Source organism: Notothenia coriiceps, unplaced genomic scaffold (genome assembly GCF_000735185.1).
Source record: "Notothenia coriiceps isolate Sejong01 unplaced genomic scaffold, NC01 NC01_scaffold00011474, whole genome shotgun sequence".
Taxonomy (NCBI): Eukaryota; Metazoa; Chordata; class Actinopteri; order Perciformes; family Nototheniidae; genus Notothenia; species Notothenia coriiceps.
This window is the reverse complement of record NW_011344175.1, coordinates 131,356-153,496: the sequence shown is the minus strand read 5'-3', so window position 1 is coordinate 153,496 and position 22,141 is coordinate 131,356. Positions and strand designations below refer to the sequence as shown.

Here is a 22,141-nt window from a genome sequence, read left to right as displayed (position 1 = left end):
GGTGCAGGAGAGTAACTTTGGGATTTTATCCTTTGCAGGCCATTTACATGCAAATAAAACTATATAACACACTAAAAGGAATACAAGTGACCCCTAGTGTTTATACAGTGTACTTGTCAGAATGTCCTAATGTGAAATCAGATCATTCAGTATTATTGACTCACTTTCTGCATATAATCACAGTGCTGTTATGACAGTGTTGTTTCCTGCAGGTAAAAACCAAAGAACTTTACTCGGTTAAATTATGTTTATTTAAAAAATATATAGAAACAGGACCACTGGTACAGCAACATGAGACAGTGTGGGTATTCACACATCATTGCAACCCTGTTCACCTTCAACTCAAACTGGAAAAAACAATACACAAATTAAATCACACATCACAGCAGCACTTTAACCCCAAAAACCATCACAACTGTATACACTGCATCAAACTGCGTTTCAATTAATTTTCTTGATTAAGACACCACAATACTTTGAACATTGTGTGGGTCACAGTATATTTTAAATCAGTGAAGAAAAATAATGAAATAAAAATTAAAGTGGTGGCTTCTAATAAATCTATGTACAGTACAATGGGTACTGAATTAGGAAGTTCTCATTGAACATACTGCAATGAAAATAAAGAAGATTCAGTCAATTCCTTATAGTCTAACGTTGAAAGCACATACTCAGCATGAACACACAAGTAGGACAAATTTGAATTACATTTTGGTGTCAGCAAATAACTCTACCAAGAAACGTTCCTGCCTTTTAACAACTCAAGTGTGGGTCTTTAGAGATGAGAATGTAATCAAAACATCGTGAAAGGCAATGGTTAATGGGTGAAATTTAAAAAAGAATGTTGATGTCAGTCACTTATGGTTGAAAAATAATGAAAAAATTATAATATTATTAAGCTATTCTTATTTTTGAAACTCTTATGAAGACTAATTACAAGTCCTTCATGTTTAAAAAAGAGTTACAGTGACTGCAATTAGTTTAGTCTTTTTTGCCTTGGCAAAGTAAATCAAAAGTGTAAAAAGAGAAGTTATCGATTTGACTTTTGTTTTTCTTGTAACTGAGCAGTGGAGCTCTTAACAAACCGAAAAAGGAAAAGAGAAAGGCCTTCCCAGGATCAAATCACCTGAACAATACCTGTCACAACAGGAGTGAACAAAGAGGAGACATATATACACGCAACTTCGAACAATAAGGCCAGAAAAGTTATGATGGGACGATCACATCAAAATAATGCAATACATCCTCCTACTATTCTAAAGAGTATCCTTTGTTTGTTATAACTTTATAACGGTTTGACTCCTGCTTTTTGCCGATATGGCGGTTTGACTTTTAAATGATGGCACATGCTCCATTCCTCGCCCTTTCTTACACTGTTCACTGTCTATAAAACTGACAGCGGTTGCAAATGTTGTCAATACAGTGTGACAGTGTGTTGGTGATGTAACCCGGTTTTTGTCTGATAAAGTATTGTGGATGCATTGGGAAAATGAATGTCATTCAATGCTCCCCAAGTCAAACGGTCGTGGATTCCTTCAGCAGCTCCATTCAGTAGACGTCCCATGCTTCCGACAAACTTCAGAAATTCTCCGCTCTATGAAGACCCTTCTTCCAGCTGCTCGTCCTGAAAGGGGTAGCTGAGTGCGGGGGGAAAGCCCTGATTCCGAGGCTGCTCGTCCAACAACACCAAATCCTCCACATCTTTCCCATTGTACCTCCGTCTGCAGATCTTTACTGTCACCTTGCGCCCCTGAAAGACTTTTAGGGCCTCTTTGGAAGCCATGGCCTTGGCGGCGGCCTCGTCGCGCCCGTATCCTGTCCCCATGTAAACAGTCTGACAGCGAATCTCACACACATGGCCTTCCTTCTGTGTGCGCCCTGCAGGGAGGCCAGTGATGTCCTTCAGTGGCACGTACACACAGGCCATGGTCTCTTTACATGACTCCACACAGCTACGAAGTATTTCAAAATGGTCCAAGTTTGGACCGAAGCCCCCCGCGGACACCAGCTTCCACGCCACTGCCTTGTAGAGGCGGTTAAAGAAGGGCTGGTGCTCTGCTGGAGCCTGTGGAAGAGGGCCTGATTTCCTGGAGGATTTCGCTCTCTTCCCACCGCTGTCAGACTCACCCTCTGCAAAGGTGGACACAACAGGCAGGACATTGATGAGTGCACAAAGAAAGCAAATTTAATGAGGAAAAACTATCCTGTCTTAGGTTTCTCAGGTGTGAAACAAACAAACCTGCATGTAGGTTATTACACTGAAACAGAAATCAACACTATGTTGGTCCATAAAAAGACAGAGAAACTTTTTGGGGATGCACACATTTCTTCCCACTATCTAACTTATCCATAACTTCCAAGTAGCCACCTCAATTAAAAAGACTATTCAAGGTAACGGGATTTTAATAAATCCTCTTAACTAATGCATGAATGGGAACAAAATATAAAAATAACAGAAATTCAACAAAGTGATGTTCAACTACGACAAAATGTATCGATGTTATTACTTTGTATTATATTTTGTCATTTATTGTATGCATTTTTGTACATGCATCCATCAAACTATATATCATGAGGCGTAGACTATACAATTGTATGAATATTTTAGGCCAAATAAAAAAACACCAATGTCAAAATGTTGTGGATTTATGCTTCAAATTGGTGTTTGTTGATCCTTTTTGATCGTTGTTGAGACTCCTTGTGGTGGTGCTAGATTCTATGGGCTCAGAACAGTCTCATAATACAGCTTCAGGTGATCATGCAGAGCTGCTTGTCTCCGTCAGACTCAGCAGCTGATCTGATCTCTCCCTCGCATCCGGTTATACTACACTCGCGTTTATATCCATATCGATCAGATCCAGCTCTCCTGATCGGGCCTTTATAGAGAGCACCGATCAAACTATTAAGAGTGAATATCGGCCGATAATGACCGGCGGGATTCCCACCGTTAACAGTTCATAGCACTGGCTTCAGTGCACTGATTGATTAGGCTAAACTAACCTCCACACTCACAACAACTTCATACAGACATAAATAAAGCAGCTGTATTCGCCATACAGGAAGCACACATTTAAAACGGTTTTGCCTGCCGTTTTTGTGTACACAAGCATTCATTAATGGTTCGGAAAATGGCACTGTACCTTAATATTATAAAAGATTGTATTTGCGTGCATTTCCTGTTCGGAAAGTGGCGCTGTACTGAGAGCGGAGGTGTCCTGAGATTAGCGCCTGCAGGCAGGCTCCATGGACCCGTCAGCTCCGGACAGCGCAAAATGCGTACATGAAGCGCTACGTCATGAACGCAAGAAATCTACCCTCGTGGGGGCACGCTCATGTGATTGGCTTAGAATTGAGGAGACATCTGATTGGCTATAGATAGAAAAAATTACAAGTACGAATCGGCTGACTGTCAGGGGAGTCTCAAAAAACCCACACACGAATGCACAGCGATCCATGCACAAAAAGCGCTTTGTGTTTGCAGGTTTAGGGGATTTAAACGGACAACAAATATGTGAGGATCAAAAATACATATGTAAAACGTTTTTCTGTATTTGGATTTTATTTACATGTATATGAAACGGAACACATTTGTGTGTGCATTAACAAACACAAGTGTGGATCCGGTAATACAAGTGTGAATCCTTATGCGGATCATGAAATACAAGTGTGAATCCTTCTGTGTGCATATGTGTATTATGAGACTGTTCTGAGCCCATATAAACCCCTATCACCAGTAAGTGTATTAACATGAAATATGCAGAATGTCACCTTCTGAATGGTTTATCATTGTATTATGTGCCTATATCTTTATAATTCTTTATGTATTACTTTTTGAGCAACCTTTTTGTATGTAGCTGGTCTTACAGAGGAGGCTACTAATTATATTATTATCATATTTAATTTGTTGATCATGTATTTTGAAGGTCAACCCTGTTTTGCAAAGTAACTATTTATGATGATCTAAATGTATTTATGATGTTGGTGTAAAAATAAAAGAGTATAAGAACACGTACCTTCAAAATGTACCTATTTAGCAGCATAATCAGTACTACTGTCTGTTATCATTATCATCCTAAACTTCATCATCTCCCACTCAGTTATAATTACTATATACATGTAGATGCATGAAGTTCAACCATTCGCAAAAATCACAGCTGTTTGGGTAAATATCATGTTTATTATTCAAGATCTTAAGTCAAAGTACATTGCTTTCCAAAGTAATCCACAGTTAACAAGGCTTCTTTTGTTATTGCTGCTCATTCATAACTAAAATCACACTGTTCGCAAAAAAGGCAAAAATAAAGGCTTCTTGTTAGATGCCACTGCAAGGGTAGTGGGATTGCATAGTGTGTGATATTTATTATAAAAGATTGCATTTTAAAACAGCCAGAATTGTGTCATTACAGTCCAGAGGTAACTGAGCAAGCCGTTCCAGATGATCCTGGAATCAAAATGTACAACAGATGTGTTAAATGTGCAACTCCAAATAGTAGGACAGTTTAATAGAAATGGTAACATTTCCATTGATGTGATTAGCATGACATTTGGACATCTCTAAAGTATTTTTCCGTTCCGTCTGAAGTAACAGATGTAAAGTGATGCTGATACCATTATAACAATTAAAAACAAAATGGATGAAAGGAAGTTTGGACAGTATATTATTCCCTGAAAAAGACTGTGTGTGTGTTTGAGTGTATGTGTGTGACGTCTCACTGTCCGCTGTACATTGAGAGCATCTGACTGAGAATTCCCACTTTCTTTTACTAATTCCCATGTTCATTGCTGTACTGACCAGAGTAACACTGGGATACTGGTGGACAACTTGTGAAAGGAAGTGTCGTATATGCAGGCTGAAGCAAAGTCAAACATATGTCATTGGTTAGCCTTTGTGTAGCATGTATCGCTAGCTGACTGGCAAACCCTCGTTTGTCCTCTTCTCTCGAATGGATCTCAGCATGTCTGACACCAGCTCCTCAAGCGCATAAGTTGGCGCCCATCCCCAATCTCTCCTGGCATTGGTGTCGTCAAACCTGACTGGCCAGCTGTCTGCTGCAGAGCGACAAGCAAAATGACCCAATTACTATTAGCATATTACAAAGGTAGCAGTATGAGACACATATCCTTTGAAGATAAAACTTAAAAGAGCAGTTTGTTTGATTTAAGCAAAAAACTAATTTCCTGCTAAGTGATCTGGCACATCATATACAGCTTGTTGAGTGCCACCCCTCCACACATAAGCACACCTTATGGTACACATCTGCAGAATTGGTTTGTTCCACACTCCCTGGTCCTTTTCTCTGTAATTAGACCTGCATTGGATTCTGGTAGCAGGTTACTATAGATACAATGCGGTACAACATGGCGCAATCCTTTGAAGAGGACCCTCTCCCTTCATACTTCATCTTAACGGCTCATTCTACCCTAACAAAAACACAACTATTCCTAACTTCTGGTGATTATAAAACAGTTAAAATATTACATTCCATTTATGCCAATAAAAGCCTCTAAATCCTTCTCACCGCTGCTTTGGACCATGGGACCTAAACACTTTTAAAATGTAGGTTTTTTCATTTAATTAAATGCCACATCCTTTAATGTCTTTTGCCATCATATGAAAGATCAGTCCCTTTGCAGTTTTTAGAATTAAAGTAAAGAATTGTTTCATCTGCATTTCTATATTCAGCCACCACAGCTGGATTTTTAAAACTATTTATATTTTGACAGAGCTTTTATGTGTAGGTATGTGTACCACGTCCTACCGATGTTCTGACGGACAGAGTCAGGATTGTAGGTGACTTTGAGGTGAGGGAGATGCTTGCGGATCTCCTGGGCCAGTTCCTCTGGAGTGAAGCTCATGGCGGCGATGTTGTAGGTACGCAGAGACAGCTGGCAATCTGGTGCCTGCATGAACTCTATTGTGGCACGGTGGCAGTCAGAGATATGCATCATGGGAAGGCGGGTGTCGGGACGCAAGTAGCACTCATGGTGCCCTGTGCTGAGAGCATCGTGGAAGATTTGAACGGCATAGTCTGTAAATAAAAGAGCCCAGAGCTTAGTCCACAACATCAAACTGATTGTAGGCTACTGGATATCTGTAGCAGATAGAAAGTGATGCAATACCTGTAGTTCCTCCCCCGGGGGGGCCGTTGACTGATATCACACCTGGGTAACGTAGGCAGCGGAAGTCCAAACCATATTTATGATGGAGATACTACAGAAAAACACAAATATTATTTAAGTTCAACAAATCTTTCCTGTTACCTGTAGTGCTTTTTATCAAGCTAGATGTCAGCGATAAATGGCACTTCATAATAAAAAATATGTGTTTTGGGACGAACAGTTTATCCATGATTGCCACACCTCCCCCATCAGTTCTCCATGCACTTTGGACACGCCATAGATGGTTCGAGGTCTTTGGACACAGAGGTCAGGGGCAGGGTCACGTGGAGAAGAGGGGCCAAACGCTCCGATTGTGCTGGGGACAAAGATGCGCAGGCAGTTCTCTAGGGCCAGGTCCAGCACGTTATGAAGGCCTACATGGACAGCAGAAAGCAGGGTTTAATTATAAAGAATCAATAACAAACTGTACTTTTAAATAGTGTATGCTTTCAGCTCCCCTGTGATGTTGATCTTGCGTGCCAAAGCCATATTGGCCTCCCCTACAGCACTAAGCAGAGCGCTATAGTGGACCATCCAAGTGATACGATTATTCACAACCAGTTCTCTGAGATGTTTGTAGTCCAAGACATCAGCGTATACAAACGGACCTAATAGGAAAAGAGCAGGTAAATAGATCAATTAAAGAGAATAGCTAATGATTCAGCAACATGGACATTCTGTGAGGAAGACACAACAAAGAAGGTGAACATATTTAGAATTTGGTTTTGCATACCACTCTTCAAAACATGAGGTTGAGGCTTCTTAATGTCAGACAGGATCACATTGTCCTTTCCGTAATGTTTCCTAGACATAATAAAGATATGATAACATTCAAATTTCAAACATTTTGAAAAGCTTTCATATATGCGAAGTCCACGTATCTCACCTCAGTATCTGTGCCAGTCCCGTACCTAACTGCCCAAGACCACCTGCGCACAGAAACCACGTTTTTTATATTTTATATTCCGAGGAAACACATACATATTTGGTGGTTACATGTTTGGTATGAAAATGCAACTAATGTTTTTTGTGAGCACCACATTTCAGCTTTTTTGTTGTTAGTATCAAAGCTTTATCCTGGGACAAAAAGTGACAGCCAGCTATTATTCACCTCACTCATTGGCTCTTTTATGTCACCAGTGCTGTCTGTACACATCCTATTGTGAAGAATTCAAATGAGGTCCTGCTGCCGGTGCACCGTAAAAAAACAACTCCAACAAATAAAAATGACAGCATGTGTCCAGTACTGCCTCGTGACATTGATGCCAGAGTGTGAGCCTTTCCTCTTTTAGTCAAAACATTGGATATGTTGGATAGTTACTCTCTTATCACCATTTAAAGGTGCTGTTGGCCACTCAACAGGGGCTGCACAGTGAAAGTGGTAGAAAACAATGGCAGCTTCAGTGTTTGTGTAGATGTGACAAAGACTGTCATCAGCTATAATGTTGCAGAAAATAAAGTGATATTACCTGTGATAAGGATACGGGGGTTATTCTGTGAAGGTAGGGGGCTACTGGAGTCCCGGCTGTTCCACCTGCTCATCTGCCGGTGCAAACCGCTGAGGCTGAGACCGGGCAAACTCCGTGTCCTGCTGAGACAATCTCGGCAAAACGGGCCCAGCGCAGCCGCAGTGGGCACAAAGACCCCCGGGTGCATGTCCGGCAGCAGTCCTTAGAAAAAGTGAAATTGTGATGATACAGAATATCTATAAATTAGGTATGACTATTAAGGCAAATACAGCTTGTGTTAAAATAACATTTAAACACAAATTCAACTGAATAGTACACAGAAGAGTGTTTTACCTGACAAAAAATCCGAGGCAGATGATTCTTGTTGTGAAACCAGCTGATGCAACTGCGTCAAACTATAACTGTTTTATGAAGCTGACACTACAGTTTTCCAGATTTTTAAGTGACAGAATTAAAATATTATAATCCGATAGGTCACCGTTCCAGTTCACCTAACCTGGATAAATAAGCAGGTGTAGAAAGACAACAGGGCTCGTGGCTCTTTACTGAACTGGACTACAGTCTCCAGCTTCCAAAGCTGCGTGTGTGCAAACATGCTGACTTGCAGTGCACAGGGATTTCTATTGTGAACAGTGTTTAGCTGAGCTTAACAGGACTGGGAGGTGTGTTTGTTATGCAGTCTTATTCTATTCAAAATAGCTAATTGTAAATAAATGTTAGAAAATCATAAAATAAAATGCAAAACATAAAACATTTGAGCAGAATTTAAAACACCAAAGTGCATTGTTAATATATAGTGGGCCAGAACAAACATACACGTAACATTTTATTATACATTTTTTATGAAAAAAATAAAAATACTGGACATTTTAACATGGTAAGTTGTCAAAAATAACAAGTCGAAAGGCATTGCACATTGGTAACATGTTCTACATGTTCTGAACATCTTCACTTCTTCATGTGCTGGCAGGACAACTGCTGAGAGCCAGCTTCCCCCACTCAATGACCATGTTCCTGATTTCCTCCTGAGCCTCTTCTAGGTGATGAGTCTGTGGGGTCCACCTCAGAAAAAAGCCTTAGGAAGAGAAATAGACATAGCATTGATAAAATCCTAGAGTTGAAAAGTAGCAAAGTTTTAGGGTTACGACTCTAAATTATAAAAGCACTGTAGGGGATATCATATTGAATGAGTATCGCTGCTGAAACAAACCACAGGTAAAACAATTAAGATAATGTTTGAATTATTTTAGGAACGGACATTATTCCGCAGTTTAATTGGTGGATGAAAATATGAATTTGGTGAAATTTAGAGTATTCTGCAAAATACATTTATTGGCCTGCATTTCTATAATGCAAAGCTCTATTGCTTTAACTGTAATCGACTTAAAGATCGCAGCCTCTACATAAACAGTATTGTTTAGTGGCGGCATGCACTTGGCAATACAACATTTTAGAAAAAAATTGAAATACATTAAAAAAGTCAGAACAGTTCTTTGTTTTTGCTGTGTTAGCAATAGTGACGTCACTTAATTGTGGTTAGATCAGAGCCATGGAATATTAAATCATGCATCTTTACTCACTGAGGTTCTGAGGTTATGAACGTGTTTTTAAAATACCTCTTATAGGTATCGGCTTTAAAATGTAACCATCCCTGGAATACACCAAGGCTCACCTCTCCAAAGCTGCAGGGACTGAGGGTGGACTGAGGGCCAGATTGCCAGCTCGGTGTGCTCATACAGCGGGTTAGAGTAGCAGTCTCTCTCCCTGGGCCTCAGCAGAGCCTGGAACAAACAGTAAGTGTTCTCCTTCACTCCCAGAGCACACCTGAAAGGGAGGAGCACATTTCAATGGATGTAAATGAAAGTTAAAAAGTTGAATTTTATGCGTCCATCAATTCCCTAATGCCCCGTTGCACTGACCTCTCCTGCTGGTTGTTACCCAGGAAGGTGCCGTAGTCCGATGCGTAGGCCTCGGTGGCCAGCCGGAGGAGCAGCGCCTCAGAGAAGCCCAGCGCCAGGGGGAACTGCCGCCACAGCTGCCACACGCAGTCCAGCAGCAGCAGGAACACCGGGGACTCCTGCTGCAAGCGGGCGTGGGAGTGGGCCGAGTGGGCACAACGCTGCTGGAATGGGTGACCTGCCTTCAGAGAAGAACAGCAATATCCATATTCATACATATAGTACAGTATTGACATGGAGTGGCAATCCAACTTATTGAGGAGAGAGACACTTCAAGTGAATAGGGTAAAAACATTAACTTATAGATATCAGCATTAAACCAGTTGATAACTTAAGTTAGTCAGTTTTGTACTTCACATTTTAAATGTAACAAATTATGCATTATCTTCTTTTCTATGTGCTAATTTGTCAATATTTCTGGACCAGAAATCTGCATATTGGATAAAGCCAGGTTCATTATTCTGGTATCACTCAATCTATTGTGGTCAGGTTTATAGGAATAAAATGTAATAAAGAAATTAGGCTATGCAAGATAAATCAACAAAACCTCCACAATATAGATGGGAATTCAACTGGGAAGTTTGTTGTATGTACATGCTACTAAAGTGGAGATTTCTGAGTATGTGAAATATATTTTGTAATGGGAATTAAATGGGGTAAATGTTAACTAATTGAAATTAAAAAAACAAGTTTAAATATGCAAATTAGTCATTATCTAAAGCTAACTCTCTGTTAGTCTTGGAGAAATCTACAGGCACACTGTGAAGGCTTACAACCACTGTTTAGTTTAACAGTAGTTAAGTATGATGTTGAAACATTCCGAAAAAATAGTTTCCCTTAAATGTTGATAAATGTTTCACTGGAGGTGGAATTGTTAGAGAAAAGTCACCACGGTCAAAAGGTGAAGAGAAGCAAGTTTTGTTTCTGCCAACAGCAGCACACTAAATGGGATTTTTCTGTTTTGTTAAGTCATTTCCTGTTAAGGGTAGAATGTGGAGCAATTTCCTTTTTAGCAAGAGATTTTGGTCATAACCACATGTAAGATTGTGAACAGCTCTGCAGACAAACTACAAGTGTGAGTAGTAACAAAATCCAATATGCTCTTATTTTGGGTGTGACAAGAAAATGTATTTCAGACTCAAAAACTTGAACGGTACAGAAACAGTTGAAAATACTAACTTATTTAATATGAAGTGCGCCTGTTCTAAGGATACTATTTCCATATGCCTTTTTTTTGCCACCCTTTGCTTATGAGAATCAGTGTTTTCCAAGTATTTTCTTCAAACACACACTCTCACCTGTACCCACTCCCTCTCCAGCAGAGTCAGGAAGCCCTCCAGTGTGCGGCAGCTCGGGTCCATGATGAGCTGAGCCAGAGTGCTGATGAGCAAAGTGGAGTCTGTCCCCTCAGAGCCGTGCACCAGAACTGAATGACCGTCCCTGGACAAAACCAATCCACAAACAGTCATTTACCTCTACATAGGATATAAGTGAGTTGAAGAAAAAACACACATACATGCATTTATTTATTAGCAGTTACAGTAACCCCCGTATGATGAGGATTATTATTATTATAATGTCCTAGAGGTGTCTTTGTTGTCGCTTGCCTTACTTGTTATGCTATACCCTCATTCTTACATGCATGTGCAGCCTTTGCCTGTGTTATTTTACTGTCTTTTAGTATCATATTAAAGGGGTCGAAGCAGCAAAGCATTGCAGCATTCCACCCACTACTCAGGTACATAATCAACCTAATCGACCTCAAGGTGGTGCTGTAACAATCAAGTGTTTGCCATTATCTCAAAAAGGGCTTGGATTAGAGTCAGATTCCTTCATCATTTAATGTCTTAATTCATCTGCATTTCTACAGCAATCTGAACTTAAAATGACACATTTTTGAACTTTTCTCTATCTTCTGAAAATCCCATCTTCTACAACTCGTCAGAAATTAATTGTCCCAAAACGGATTTGGCTGATCTAGGTTTATCAAAGAGATTTGGTCTGACTGTCCCTATAAACACTAATATGATTTAAGACAAGGGAACACCTTCTGTATTCGTTCTACAGACATACTCCCGGGTGTAGTTCTTACCTCTCCACACACTCCGCCAGCAGGCCAGCTGTTGACAGAGCAGTTTGGACGTGAGACAGCCACTTTGAATTTTCAAGCTTACTGAGCCAACGGTCCATATTATTGGACTCGTCTCCGCAGGCCTCCACCAGTTTAATCAGACTCTCCTGCAGCGCTTTACCCCTGCATATGAAGACAACGAGGTGAAGGAGGTACGTTTGAAGGGACATATAAGTGTACATATGTTATATAGAGTTATTGCATTAGGCAGTAATGTTTTCCTCTACCGGTCCGCTGTCACAAGGACCGATACAGGAAAACATTCCTGCCCACTGCAATAACTCTATATAACAAATCACCTCTGGCTGGCAGAGAACTCTCTGCTCCATAGCTTCTCTTGGACAACTGGACTTAAAATCACACTGTAAATCTTACATTTATATTCTAATATTTAATATTCCATTCCTCACATACTTATTTATATATAATATCCTGCTTTATATTTTGTTACTGTACATTTGTAATTCAACATGTATATTTTCTACTTTTTTTTAATGATATTTTATTTCTATTGAGATGTTCACATTTTGGAATGTTTATTTCTAGTCTTTACATTTATATTGGACAATGCCATGTCTTTGTATGCTGCTGCAACGCAAATATTTCACAAATTGGACCAATAAAGTACTTCTTATCTTATCTTAAAAAACCAATTCACACTCACACACCTCTCCATCTGTCTCTGCAGTCTCTTCCAGCTGCTATAACACGATTTGGACTCCAATCCTCCACCTGTCATCCGGGCCTGCAACGCCTGCTGGCTGGAGCGCGTGTCGATAATGTAACCTTTATCTGAGCCATCAATCACAGCCTGGAGGAGCTGCTCATCTTCCCTGCAGCGCTTCCTATTGGCTCCTGTCAGAGGCTGACTGCTTCGCATGATTACCTAAAAGGTTGGATAACGTTTTTTTTGTTTCATATATAAATTGTATACTAGCAGTGGAAACACGTGAAAGACCCTCACCATGCCGTTCTTCTTGTGGTAGTAGCAGAGCACAGGGAAGCGTCCTCCCTGTCTGAATTTGGCCACCTTCTCCAGCATGTCATCGTCTGTGCTCTTGGGGACGATAACAGCTTGAGGGTAAGAGGGACACACTGAGAAGTCTCTGTTCACGGTGCTCAGTCTCCACCGATCATGCTGCAAACAGAGGAGAGAGAAACTATATTTGAACTTTATTACACGTAACATGCACATCTATAACAGCTTTTATGTAAAAGGTTATGAGAGTTACAGGAAACTGCTCTAACATGAGCGGGTTCCCCTTTGTCTGCATAAAGCACTTGCTCACTCATGGATTGTTCAGTCTGAAAAGTCTAGAGAGCAAATACATTTTGTGTGTCACTTGATCTTCATTTGTCCATTTATGAAAATCTAGAAGAGGCCAAGACTAACATCAAAACGAAATGTTTTACCGAAATTGAGAAGCACAGGAAGAACAACAACACTTGGTATAACTCTACAATCAAAATAAACTTAGCATGAAGACTGGAAACTACGTAAAACAGCTAGCCAGGCTCTTTCAAAAAGGGAAAATCTGCCTGCCAGCTAAAGAAAGTGACAACTAAAGGTAATTGTCTAATGGGACGTTGCATTTGTTAATCCTTTTCAAAACTCTACAAAGTGTTGCTCCAGGCCTACAGCTAGCTTGTCACTTTTCATAAAACTGAAATGTTTGTAACACTTTGCTTTTTGTTCTGATCAAAATAGTTTTTCATTAAATATATTTAAATATAATATAATATCATTCAAATATAAAGTGTAAAGGAACTTTTAAGTGGATGGTAGGCAGATTTAAGCTAGTTGTTTCGCCCTGTTTCTAGTCTTTATGCTATAAGCTAAGCTTACCGTCTTCTGGTCACACCTTTATATTTAACATATATTACATTAGAGTGGTAGAAATGTTCTTATTTTACTCTCTGCAAGAAAGTGATAAGCGTAAAATTCGCAAAATGTTGAACTATTGCTTTCAATGACTTAAACAAATATTTTATTCCCCATATATGGGCAGGAATCTGCTGGGCAGTTGGCAGTTGGGTGTAACCATTCAAGTTCCAACCAGAAACACAGTCACCAGGCTAGCCTGATAAAAACTTAAGATATCCTGCATATTTTGGGAACATTGTGCCACTAAAACAAACGCAACAATGCTGTCCTGAGGGTCCAACCCTCACCATGGCAACATGATATTCCCAGAGGAAGACATCCGTCTATTGAATCACACATTTAAGCTGTGAGCAGCATATTCTAAAGTTAAGGGAAAACAAATGAAAGCTAAGCATCGGGGATATCCTGAATCTTGACCTCTGCATGCAGATTCCCTGGAATTATCCTGTCATGTGGATTTTGGATCACTGTTGGGATGAGGTGCTTACAAGTTCTTTCATTTGACTGTAGTGCCTTTCAAGGGATGAGAGACCCCACTGGTCCCGCAGGCTGGCATTAGAGGGTCTGTAAAAGAAAGGATACAACTCCGACATCGAATCCAGACAGGACAGGGTCTGGAAAACGTGACCAAGGATTGTTGTTGTTAAGAAGGGTGTTATCAGATGTAAAGCACAAATGAGGGCTACACCGTAAATAGTGAGTAATGCTGTATTCAAAGCAAGGATGTAAGATCCTATCATAAACAGAAATGACTGATTTCCTAATTTATGTTTCGGGGCTTAGTATGATTATAAGACTATTTCTTATACCTCAATAGAGCGTGCAATGTTGAGACACTCCTCCATGCCCGGGATGTCAAGCTGGAGCACACGAAGATCTTTACACTTGATGGTAATCGTCCCTGAAGATCCAGGTAACCTAGACACACCGCTAACCAGATAACACACACACACCGCTATGATTATTTGCAACAAAAACAAATCAAAAAATTCCCCTGTGTGTCAACTCCCGCCTAAACACCACATGTTTTGACTTCACCAGACTTGCAGCAAGAAAAGAAAGGTGAACCATGTCAGTATATAAAGTGTTTATATGGCCAATGAGTGAGCAACCCCTACTCACCAAAATATATTGTGTGTGTGTGTGTGTGTGTGTGTGTGTGTGTGTGTGTGTGTGTGTGTGTGTGTGTGTGTGTGTGTGTAAGGCGATGACAAAATAGAGTTGCTGTAATGCTGTTAGCAATGTGTCCTCTTTAAGCACTGTGGGCAAATAAGAGCAGCAGACACATGGAAACACACATTATGTCCAACCTTTGACTGAGACCTGCGTTAGAGAAGAGGCCGGAGCAGGTCAAAAGGTTTTCCACACTGGTTAAAAAAGATTTGAAGAATAATTGAATTAGACATTAATTAAACATTCTCGGAAAGTGTTGGTTATGATTAGTTTAGTTGGTTAGTGTTGATTACAGTATATTCTTGAACAAGTTAGTTAGTTAGTTAGAATGATCCATACAACCTTATTATTAAGAGGAACACAACATAAATCCATCTTTTGATTTCCTTAAGTTTGTACCTGATCACAGGGCTGCTCAATTAATCGTATTTTAATCGCAATTACGATTTTGGCTTGCAACGATTATGAAAACAACATAATCGAAATAAAACGATTTATTTTCTTTTCTTTTTAATACATTTTTTTTGTATTGGTTTTTCAGTTGAATTATATTTAAAGTTAATGGTAATCAACTGTTAAAAACATACCGTTCACATTTTTCTTTCAATATGTTTTCAAAGTAAATGGATAATCGTTTTTAATAATCGGGATATAAATTATTGACCCAAATAATCGAGATTATGATTTTTGCGATAATCGAGCAACCCTACCTGATCATTAGGCAATGAAATGGAGACTGATTTTGTGGACTGATTAGTTAAAACCCATGTAAATGTTATATATTATATAACTTAAGCATGCTAGCAGCACTATAGCTACATGATTTACAATACGAAAAAGTACATCAGCTGTGAGGTATAGAAACAATGTCTTATGATTATTAACCTTTCTCTACCTTGAACTTACAAATTCACTTATGTCAGTTATTTTTAATAACGTAGATAGGTGAATGCTGTCAATTCTGAAACAGAGAATCGAACCAAATAGAACAGTACCCTGGTTGATCTCAGTGTCTCCAAATGATTGCCAATGGAGCAGTTTTACATTGTAAACTTGATGACATCACATTTAGACTGGTTTCTAAATGTGACAAATGGATGTTTCAACCCTCTAGTTTTTTTTATGTGGAAATTGTTCATTTTCTAACCGTCTTAAATCACAGTAATAAATCGTATGAATTCTGTAAATGGGCGTATTCCCATTTAAGTGCTGTAATTGGTATTTTCAAGCACATCTATTAGCCTACATCGTAAAGGCTGTTAATTAAAATCTGTTGTTTTTGGCACTTTTGGAAAACAAATGGAAGCAATTATATACTACTTTAATAATTCCATGCTGCTATGGTCAACATAACATGCCCCCTCACCTCTTCTCAATAGCATCGATGTTCCGGAGCAGCAGCAGAACCTGCCGCCAGCTCCCCTCCTCCCTGTCCGAAAACAGCAGGTGGTGGCCGGTGATGCACAGGGTGCCTCTGCCCGGTGGATGGAGCGGCTGCCGGAGCACAACATCCTCCACGTTGGCGGTCTTGATGTGTTCAGAAAACTCCATCACAATGCAAACTTCTCCGCTGCTGCTGAACTTCTGAATGCACAAGTAAATCACTTCCTCGCCTCACTGTGAGAAAATGAAAGCTCCCTCCTCTCTGCACTCAGGGGGCTGGGTAACACAGCAGTTGCTTTCTGTTTGTTCGACGATAAGGGGCCTATTAATAGATGGGGGGGGGGGGGGGGGGGGTTCTGAACATAGCCAGGCCTTAATGTTGCTACACCTATTCTTACACAGGTGGCTGCTGAGCACGAGACGGTGTCGCTCGAGGCCACAGAAGACGGAAGTGCACGTTTCCTGAGAAACACCAGCACGAAGATGTGACTGTATGTGACACATCTTGCTGTAAAAGCTCTACACAGTGAAAGAGAGAGAAATCGTCAAGGCCACGCATTATACACACAGTATTACAATGTGCTGATTTTGACTTGACTTCAAACGTTTTTTTGTTGTAATCCTTTTATAGAAACGTCTAACTTATGTTTATAAAATATTTGTTTAAAAATGTTTTCAGAATTCATTTAATTTAATTTCAAACCTTTATTTATAGCTGCAGGTGAATCCCATTGAGATCATTGATCTCTTTTTCAAGGGTGACCTGCTGCAAGTAGGTTCCACAGGAATACTAAACATAACAGAAAAACAAAAAGGACATCATAGGCCTACATTATATTTACAGCGACTACAGTTTACATAGCTAGTAACATTTACAGATTCCAACAGTTTCCGATTGGATAGCATCTATCCTTGCTTTATATCTTTTTTTATTTTATTCATCTTAAATTGAGCTTTTAACACAACGCCCAATTTCACGCGGGAAAAATAAGATATACTGATTCAGATATGCATGTTATGTCACACATGGTCAGTAGGTGGCAGCACACTCATACTCAGAAAGTTGTTAGAGCAGTTAAAGCTTACATCACAACAGGATGAAGAAGGGTTTCAGTTTTTATTTAGCTTAATTTTTTTATATCACAAAAAAAACACCTATATATCCAAGTATTATTAATTTCCGTATCATTTATATTCATTTTTTATTTTACTTAATTTATCTTACTTGCTATTCTATTAGGAATTGGTGTACAGTACTTATAATTTATTTCTCTTCTGTTTGTATGTTGCTATAATTTTAAGCAATTGATCTCTGGCTCGAGGAAGTACAGCATCTTAAGTATTAAAAGTAGAGAGCTCATATGCAGAATATCCTACTTGGAAGGTATTAAACATATTGGCTGTTTTAGTGTGAGTGGAGCTACATTAAACTCATTTGCACTCTTTTGGTCGTTTTTTTTCTCATCATATTTTGTAAAGTTGAACAGTTTTATCTGCAAAAATACCAGAGCACCTAGATTGATGTTGAAAAAAACCTAATATTTAATATATCTAAGTATATTATTTCCCTTTGAAATGCAGCAATACAGTGCTGAATGTTACCAAGTACATTTAAAACAGGCCTGTACAATACAAGACGTTTAAATATGTAGTTGTCTGTGAAGCATGGTGCAGGACACATAAACAAGTCAATAACAGAGATGTGATATTATGACGTAGCTTTGCATCCATCAGCTTAAACATTAAATATTAATAATAAAATAGTAGATAGAATATAGGGTAAACAATCTACAGCACCCATAGTGGTCATATGACTGTATTATATAGGGCATCTTTAACTTTATTTTCAGAACAGTGTGCTGATTCTGTATTTCTATTTTATTTGTTTAGTGTATGTCTTTAACTTGTATTGAAGTACACTTTATTGTTGCTGTGTTACTTCACTTTACTGAACAGATGCAGTGATAACAGGATTGGATAACGCTTCACTCTAAATTCGTCTAATTTGTTTTAAATTATGAATGCACAGCTATAAATAGCGACACTAAGGTCTTGATGAAGTTTAAGGAGACCAGTGCTCCTTACAATAATGATCCAGCCTCCCTCTCCTGCGGGATGGGCGGTCACTGCCTCTTATGTCCCTATAAAGGAGGTAAAGACCTGTTGCGCTTTAATCGCCAAGCTGCTTACCCAGAGTGCAAACTGCAAGTGGATTCCTAAAGCCTGCATTCATCACTGAGCCGATGGATTTTAAAGAGTATGGAGCTGAGTCCTCGGAGGGAGACTCGGAGGACCTGGACAGCGTGAAAGCCCTCACACAGAAGCTGAAGCTGCAGACCCGCAGACCGTCCTATCTGGAGTGGCAGGAGCGGGTACAGAGCGGACCCTGGAAGGAGGGTCTCCCTGCAGCAGAACCGGGCTCTGGAGGAACAGAGGTCTCCGTGCCGACGATCCTGAGGAATGAGAACTCAGAGCTGGTTGTACGCAACATCTGTGGCTTTGACACCATTGATGATGCTTTGGAGTTTCTGCGGAAAGAGCTAGTGAGTGACTATTTTCCCCAAATTCCGTTTTGCTGAAACTGAATTAGCTTGGCAAAGTTAGAAAGATATTGGGGTATTCTAATTTGACTGATCAACTTAAACAACACGTTGTTAAACACAAACGATGTGTCCTAACAACCACAGTCAAATGGACAACTATTGGGATTGTAATTATTGTTATTGGCTAGCTGCTTCACTAACTAAAATAGTGTTTCTTTTAGTGCATACAATGTTGCAAAGAGTTGACAGCTTTGTAAAACCAAAATTAGTTCCAAAGTTACCTATCCATATGGAATACACAGATGTCTGTCTTTCTAATTCACCTCTAAACAACATACAGTAATCTCTTCAGGTGTCAGAAATCTGCTGCACGAATGCCTGACTTAACCCTTATGCCATTGGCTGTGTTAATGCCTATTGCATAGATTTTAGCAATCTGTGTAAGGTTTTCTTTTCTTTTTGAATATTGGAGGTTCAACCTCAGCTTATATATATAATATACATATATATATATATAATAATACAAAACATGCAATTTTTTTGGTTTACTGCAATAGAAATGCACCAACATCAATCAAACAGTGGCATTATACAAACAAAAAGGCATGTATTGGATTAAGCCTCTACAAGTGAATGACTGTTTGGTAGTTATGATCAGGACCATAATTGGTTTGAAAATGTAACTGAGTAAAAGAGGAAATAATATTTACATATATATTCACATGGAAGGATTTTATGCAGACATTTTCATCCTCTTGGTATATTAGAACTTGTATTATAGTGAGGCACAAGGGTTGAAATCAGTGCTAACATGACTGACTTCATGCAGTCGTCACTGCCTGAACAAACAGTTTGTGCAGCCATACGATGTGTGTTTTCTCACAGGCTCCAGCCCGTATGCTCTACATGCCAGTGATTTACACACCTTGATAAGAAGATAAATGAGAAGAGCTATCCAAATCACAGCTTCCACATTCCTATACCTTACTGATGATCACTTTGACCTCACCAGTCTGCCTCCCCCTCTCTGCCTCCTCACACAGAGGGAGATGCAGGTTCAGGACAACCACCTGGCCCGTCAGCTGATCCGTCTGCGTGTGGAGATCCACCGGCTGAAAGTGGAGCAGGTGTGTGGCCGCCATAAGGAGATGCTGGACGATGCCACGTACGAGCTGGAGGAGTGTGGCGAGGAGTCGGACCTGCTGTGTGACATCCCCATGAAGGCAGCCTTTTCCCTGTCCGGCCCCCTCAAACACCTGGGCCTCACCAAGATGAACATCAACTCCAGACGTTTCTCACTCTGTTAAAAACCCTCATTTGTGTTTCTGAGGATGTTCCCATGGCCTCCTCTGTGTTTGTGTTGGCTACATATTAGGCTTATTTCTTCCAATTGGTGGGTGGGAATGAACATGACTGTGCACCTTGGCTTGACATGCATGAGAAAGTCTCAGTGTGGATACCTGTAGGGCCACACCCACTTAATACAGACACACCTTCCTGTTGGATAGAGCTTCAGCTGCTCTACTGTTCACTGTTCTTTGCACATGTCATGTTAATCGGATATAACAAGAAGGCTTGTTAATGTGAAGGTAGATATGGAAGGGCACCATTTACCCAGGGGAGAGATGCTGAAAGATTGTCAGAAGAACAATCTTCCTTCAGAAAAGCAGCTTCATTGTCACAGTAGATTTCGAGAGGTCAGCTTACTTTACACCAGTGGTTCCCAAAATAGGGTTCGGTGCCAAGACAGGGGTACCATATTTTTTTTAGATATTGTGAGACAATTAACTGGATAGGAAAAAAAAAATAATTACTGATTTCACTGATTATATTCGTGTTTAACAAGCTTTGAGCAGATACACTGCTACACAAAGTGTAGTTTTGTAGCACTATAGGCTACACTCAATTCATGGCTATTAAATGTCCATAAACAGAGAAGAAAAGTAGAGGATGCAAACTGGCTATGGCCAATTCACTTAAAAATGGGGACAGATCATTAGGAATTCTATAAGTTCTTTAATTTGAGCTCGTTTCATGATGTATGGAGATAAAGAAAAAAATGTGCCAAGAGCATAACAGCTGATATGTCATGTAAGTTAAATATTTACGGAATTTATTCAGCCAAGGCATTTTAATATACTATCAACTCTTTTATCGCAAATGTAAAAAGAACCTCAAGAGTGCAAAACATTTGTTTTTCAGACAATTATAGTTTTATCAAAAAATGTGCGCTTCCATACAGTTTTTCCTATGTGATCATTTAAAATGTTTAATGCCCAAAAGGTTGGGAACGCTTTGGATTACTGTTAAATGTGGAGTGGACTGAAATAAGAAAAGTAAGAAGGAGGAACCTCTGGATTACAGAACCTAAATACTGTAATCCAGCAATTTATTCCAGCTGGTAAAGCCTTCATACAGCTACTGTCCTCACTACTATCCTCAAAGGAAGCTGGAGGTCACTCTCCAGCATTTCTACGCCTCTTCTTCACAAACCAAATATATATCCATAGCCTCACCACTGCAGCGACAGGACGCAGGAGGCTGTGCTTAAAGCATTTTGTTTTCCATTACTATATATGGCTGGTGACCAAGTGTATTCTGCGGCTCAAAGTTGAATGCCGATTATAGCTTAATATTATTAATGTTAGCTAGCAAGTAGGAAGATGTTTTTATTGAGTGATATTTGACATTGGTTCTTACTTTGTTGGGTGTAAAAAAAAAAAAGAAACTGCATTATTGTAAAAAATATGCTACTGTAATATAAATGTATGTATTTGACAAATGATTATAAAAAGAAGTGCCTTAAAATGTAACTGTTTTTCTTGCACAAACAGCAGAAAATTAATGAGACTGTACCATATATATTTGACTTGTAGATTGTATTGTATTAGCATTAAAACGTGAAATAATACGTGCTTAGACTTTGAGCTGTTTTGTGCATCTGCCTATACCATTTATCCATATTTCCCAGCCTAACTGCCAATACATCCTCCATGGGATCCATCCTTCATCCTAAAGCCATCCTGCACAAAAGTCTCTTGTTTCCTGCCACGAGACATTCATGACCTGCCGTAATTTCCAAACATAAGTGTGGGGCCCCGGAGGGATGAGCAGTGTTGGACTTAATTAGTCAAACAAGAAACCAAATATGCCTTGCCAGAGTGCGCACTGTCTGAAATGAGGACTGTTGACATGATTACAAAACGGCATACTTCTCCCTCAGGACACGGATGACCTCTTGTGTGACATAAGAACGAAAAAGTTGAAATTAATATTATATGAAAGATGCAAAGAGGCCGAAGTTCACTCTTGAGGCCACATTCTTTAGTGAATGCTTTTACAACAAAGCTCTGCAGAATTGTGTTTCTCATGCCTCTCAGCTCTGCCCTGCAGATAGTTTCACTTGACCCTTTAACCATATCATACCACTTGATCATACT

General features: G+C 39.6%; 4 protein-coding genes across 6 annotated transcripts; 1 reads left to right on the top strand and 3 right to left on the bottom strand.

The window, feature by feature from the left end:
• Nucleotides 1-233: 233 nt before the first annotated feature.
• On the bottom strand, nt 234-2,167 carry LOC104946734 (protein CDKN2AIP homolog A; the record flags this gene model as incomplete). The annotated part of the gene is made up of 1 exon (XM_010772618.1): nt 234-2,167. A coding segment is annotated over one exon (573 nt), but the record flags the coding sequence as incomplete, so codon positions are not given.
• A 2,001-nt stretch (nt 2,168-4,168) lies between these two features.
• tdh2 (L-threonine dehydrogenase 2) lies at nt 4,169-8,334 on the bottom strand. 2 transcript variants are annotated; one of them, XM_010772613.1, is made up of 9 exons: nt 7,962-8,334; nt 7,629-7,829; nt 7,046-7,088; nt 6,893-6,963; nt 6,618-6,767; nt 6,361-6,533; nt 6,121-6,211; nt 5,760-6,029; nt 4,169-5,049 (listed from the first exon to the last, which is right to left on the bottom strand). In XM_010772613.1, exons 2-9 carry the CDS (start codon nt 7,813-7,815, stop codon nt 4,904-4,906), a joined length of 1,131 nt encoding a protein of 376 aa, XP_010770915.1. In that variant the 5' UTR covers nt 7,816-7,829; nt 7,962-8,334; the 3' UTR covers nt 4,169-4,903. The 2 variants fall into 2 exon arrangements, with proteins under 2 accessions (XP_010770915.1, XP_010770914.1); XM_010772612.1 differs by having other exon boundaries at nt 7,629-8,334.
• Nucleotides 8,335-8,452: 118 nt separating this feature from the next.
• zgc:154055 (myotubularin-related protein 9) lies at nt 8,453-16,899 on the bottom strand. Of its 2 annotated transcripts, none has more exons than XM_010772614.1 (12): nt 16,862-16,899; nt 16,142-16,677; nt 14,901-14,969; nt 14,412-14,532; nt 14,091-14,216; nt 12,682-12,855; nt 12,386-12,603; nt 11,679-11,840; nt 10,885-11,026; nt 9,548-9,768; nt 9,301-9,452; nt 8,453-8,703 (listed from the first exon to the last, which is right to left on the bottom strand). In XM_010772614.1, exons 2-12 carry the CDS (start codon nt 16,324-16,326, stop codon nt 8,585-8,587), a joined length of 1,689 nt encoding a protein of 562 aa, XP_010770916.1. In that variant the 5' UTR covers nt 16,327-16,677; nt 16,862-16,899; the 3' UTR covers nt 8,453-8,584. The 2 variants fall into 2 exon arrangements, with proteins under 2 accessions (XP_010770916.1, XP_010770917.1); XM_010772615.1 differs by having other exon boundaries at nt 14,913-14,969.
• Nucleotides 16,900-18,267: 1,368 nt separating this feature from the next.
• fam167b (family with sequence similarity 167 member B) lies at nt 18,268-21,600 on the top strand. Its single transcript, XM_010772611.1, has 2 exons — nt 18,268-18,701; nt 19,745-21,600. The coding sequence occupies exons 1-2, from the start codon at nt 18,402-18,404 to the stop codon at nt 20,006-20,008; spliced, it is 564 nt and encodes a 187-aa protein (XP_010770913.1). The 5' UTR covers nt 18,268-18,401; the 3' UTR covers nt 20,009-21,600.
• Nucleotides 21,601-22,141: the final 541 nt, after the last annotated feature.

Coding starts and splice junctions, on each gene's coding strand:
- fam167b (XM_010772611.1), top strand. CDS start 18,402: ATGGATTTTAAAGAGTATGGAGCTGAGTCCTCGGAGGGAGACTCGGAG. Junction 18,702..19,744: donor AGTTTCTGCGGAAAGAGCTA/GTGAGTGACTAT, acceptor CTCCTCACACAG/AGGGAGATGCAGGTTCAGGA.
- tdh2 (XM_010772612.1), bottom strand. CDS start 7,815: ATGCACCCGGGGGTCTTTGTGCCCACTGCGGCTGCGCTGGGCCCGTTT. Junction 6,964..7,045: donor GGACTGGCACAGATACTGAG/GTGAGATACGTG, acceptor TATTATGTCTAG/GAAACATTACGGAAAGGACA. Junction 6,030..6,120: donor CCCCGGGGGAGGAACTACAG/GTATTGCATCAC, acceptor TTTTATTTACAG/ACTATGCCGTTCAAATCTTC.
- zgc:154055 (XM_010772614.1), bottom strand. CDS start 16,326: ATGGAGTTTTCTGAACACATCAAGACCGCCAACGTGGAGGATGTTGTG. Junction 14,970..16,141: donor ATCGATGCTATTGAGAAGAG/GTGAGGGGGCAT, acceptor TTTTTTAACCAG/TGTGGAAAACCTTTTGACCT. Junction 9,453..9,547: donor GGTAACAACCAGCAGGAGAG/GTCAGTGCAACG, acceptor CCTCCCTTTCAG/GTGTGCTCTGGGAGTGAAGG.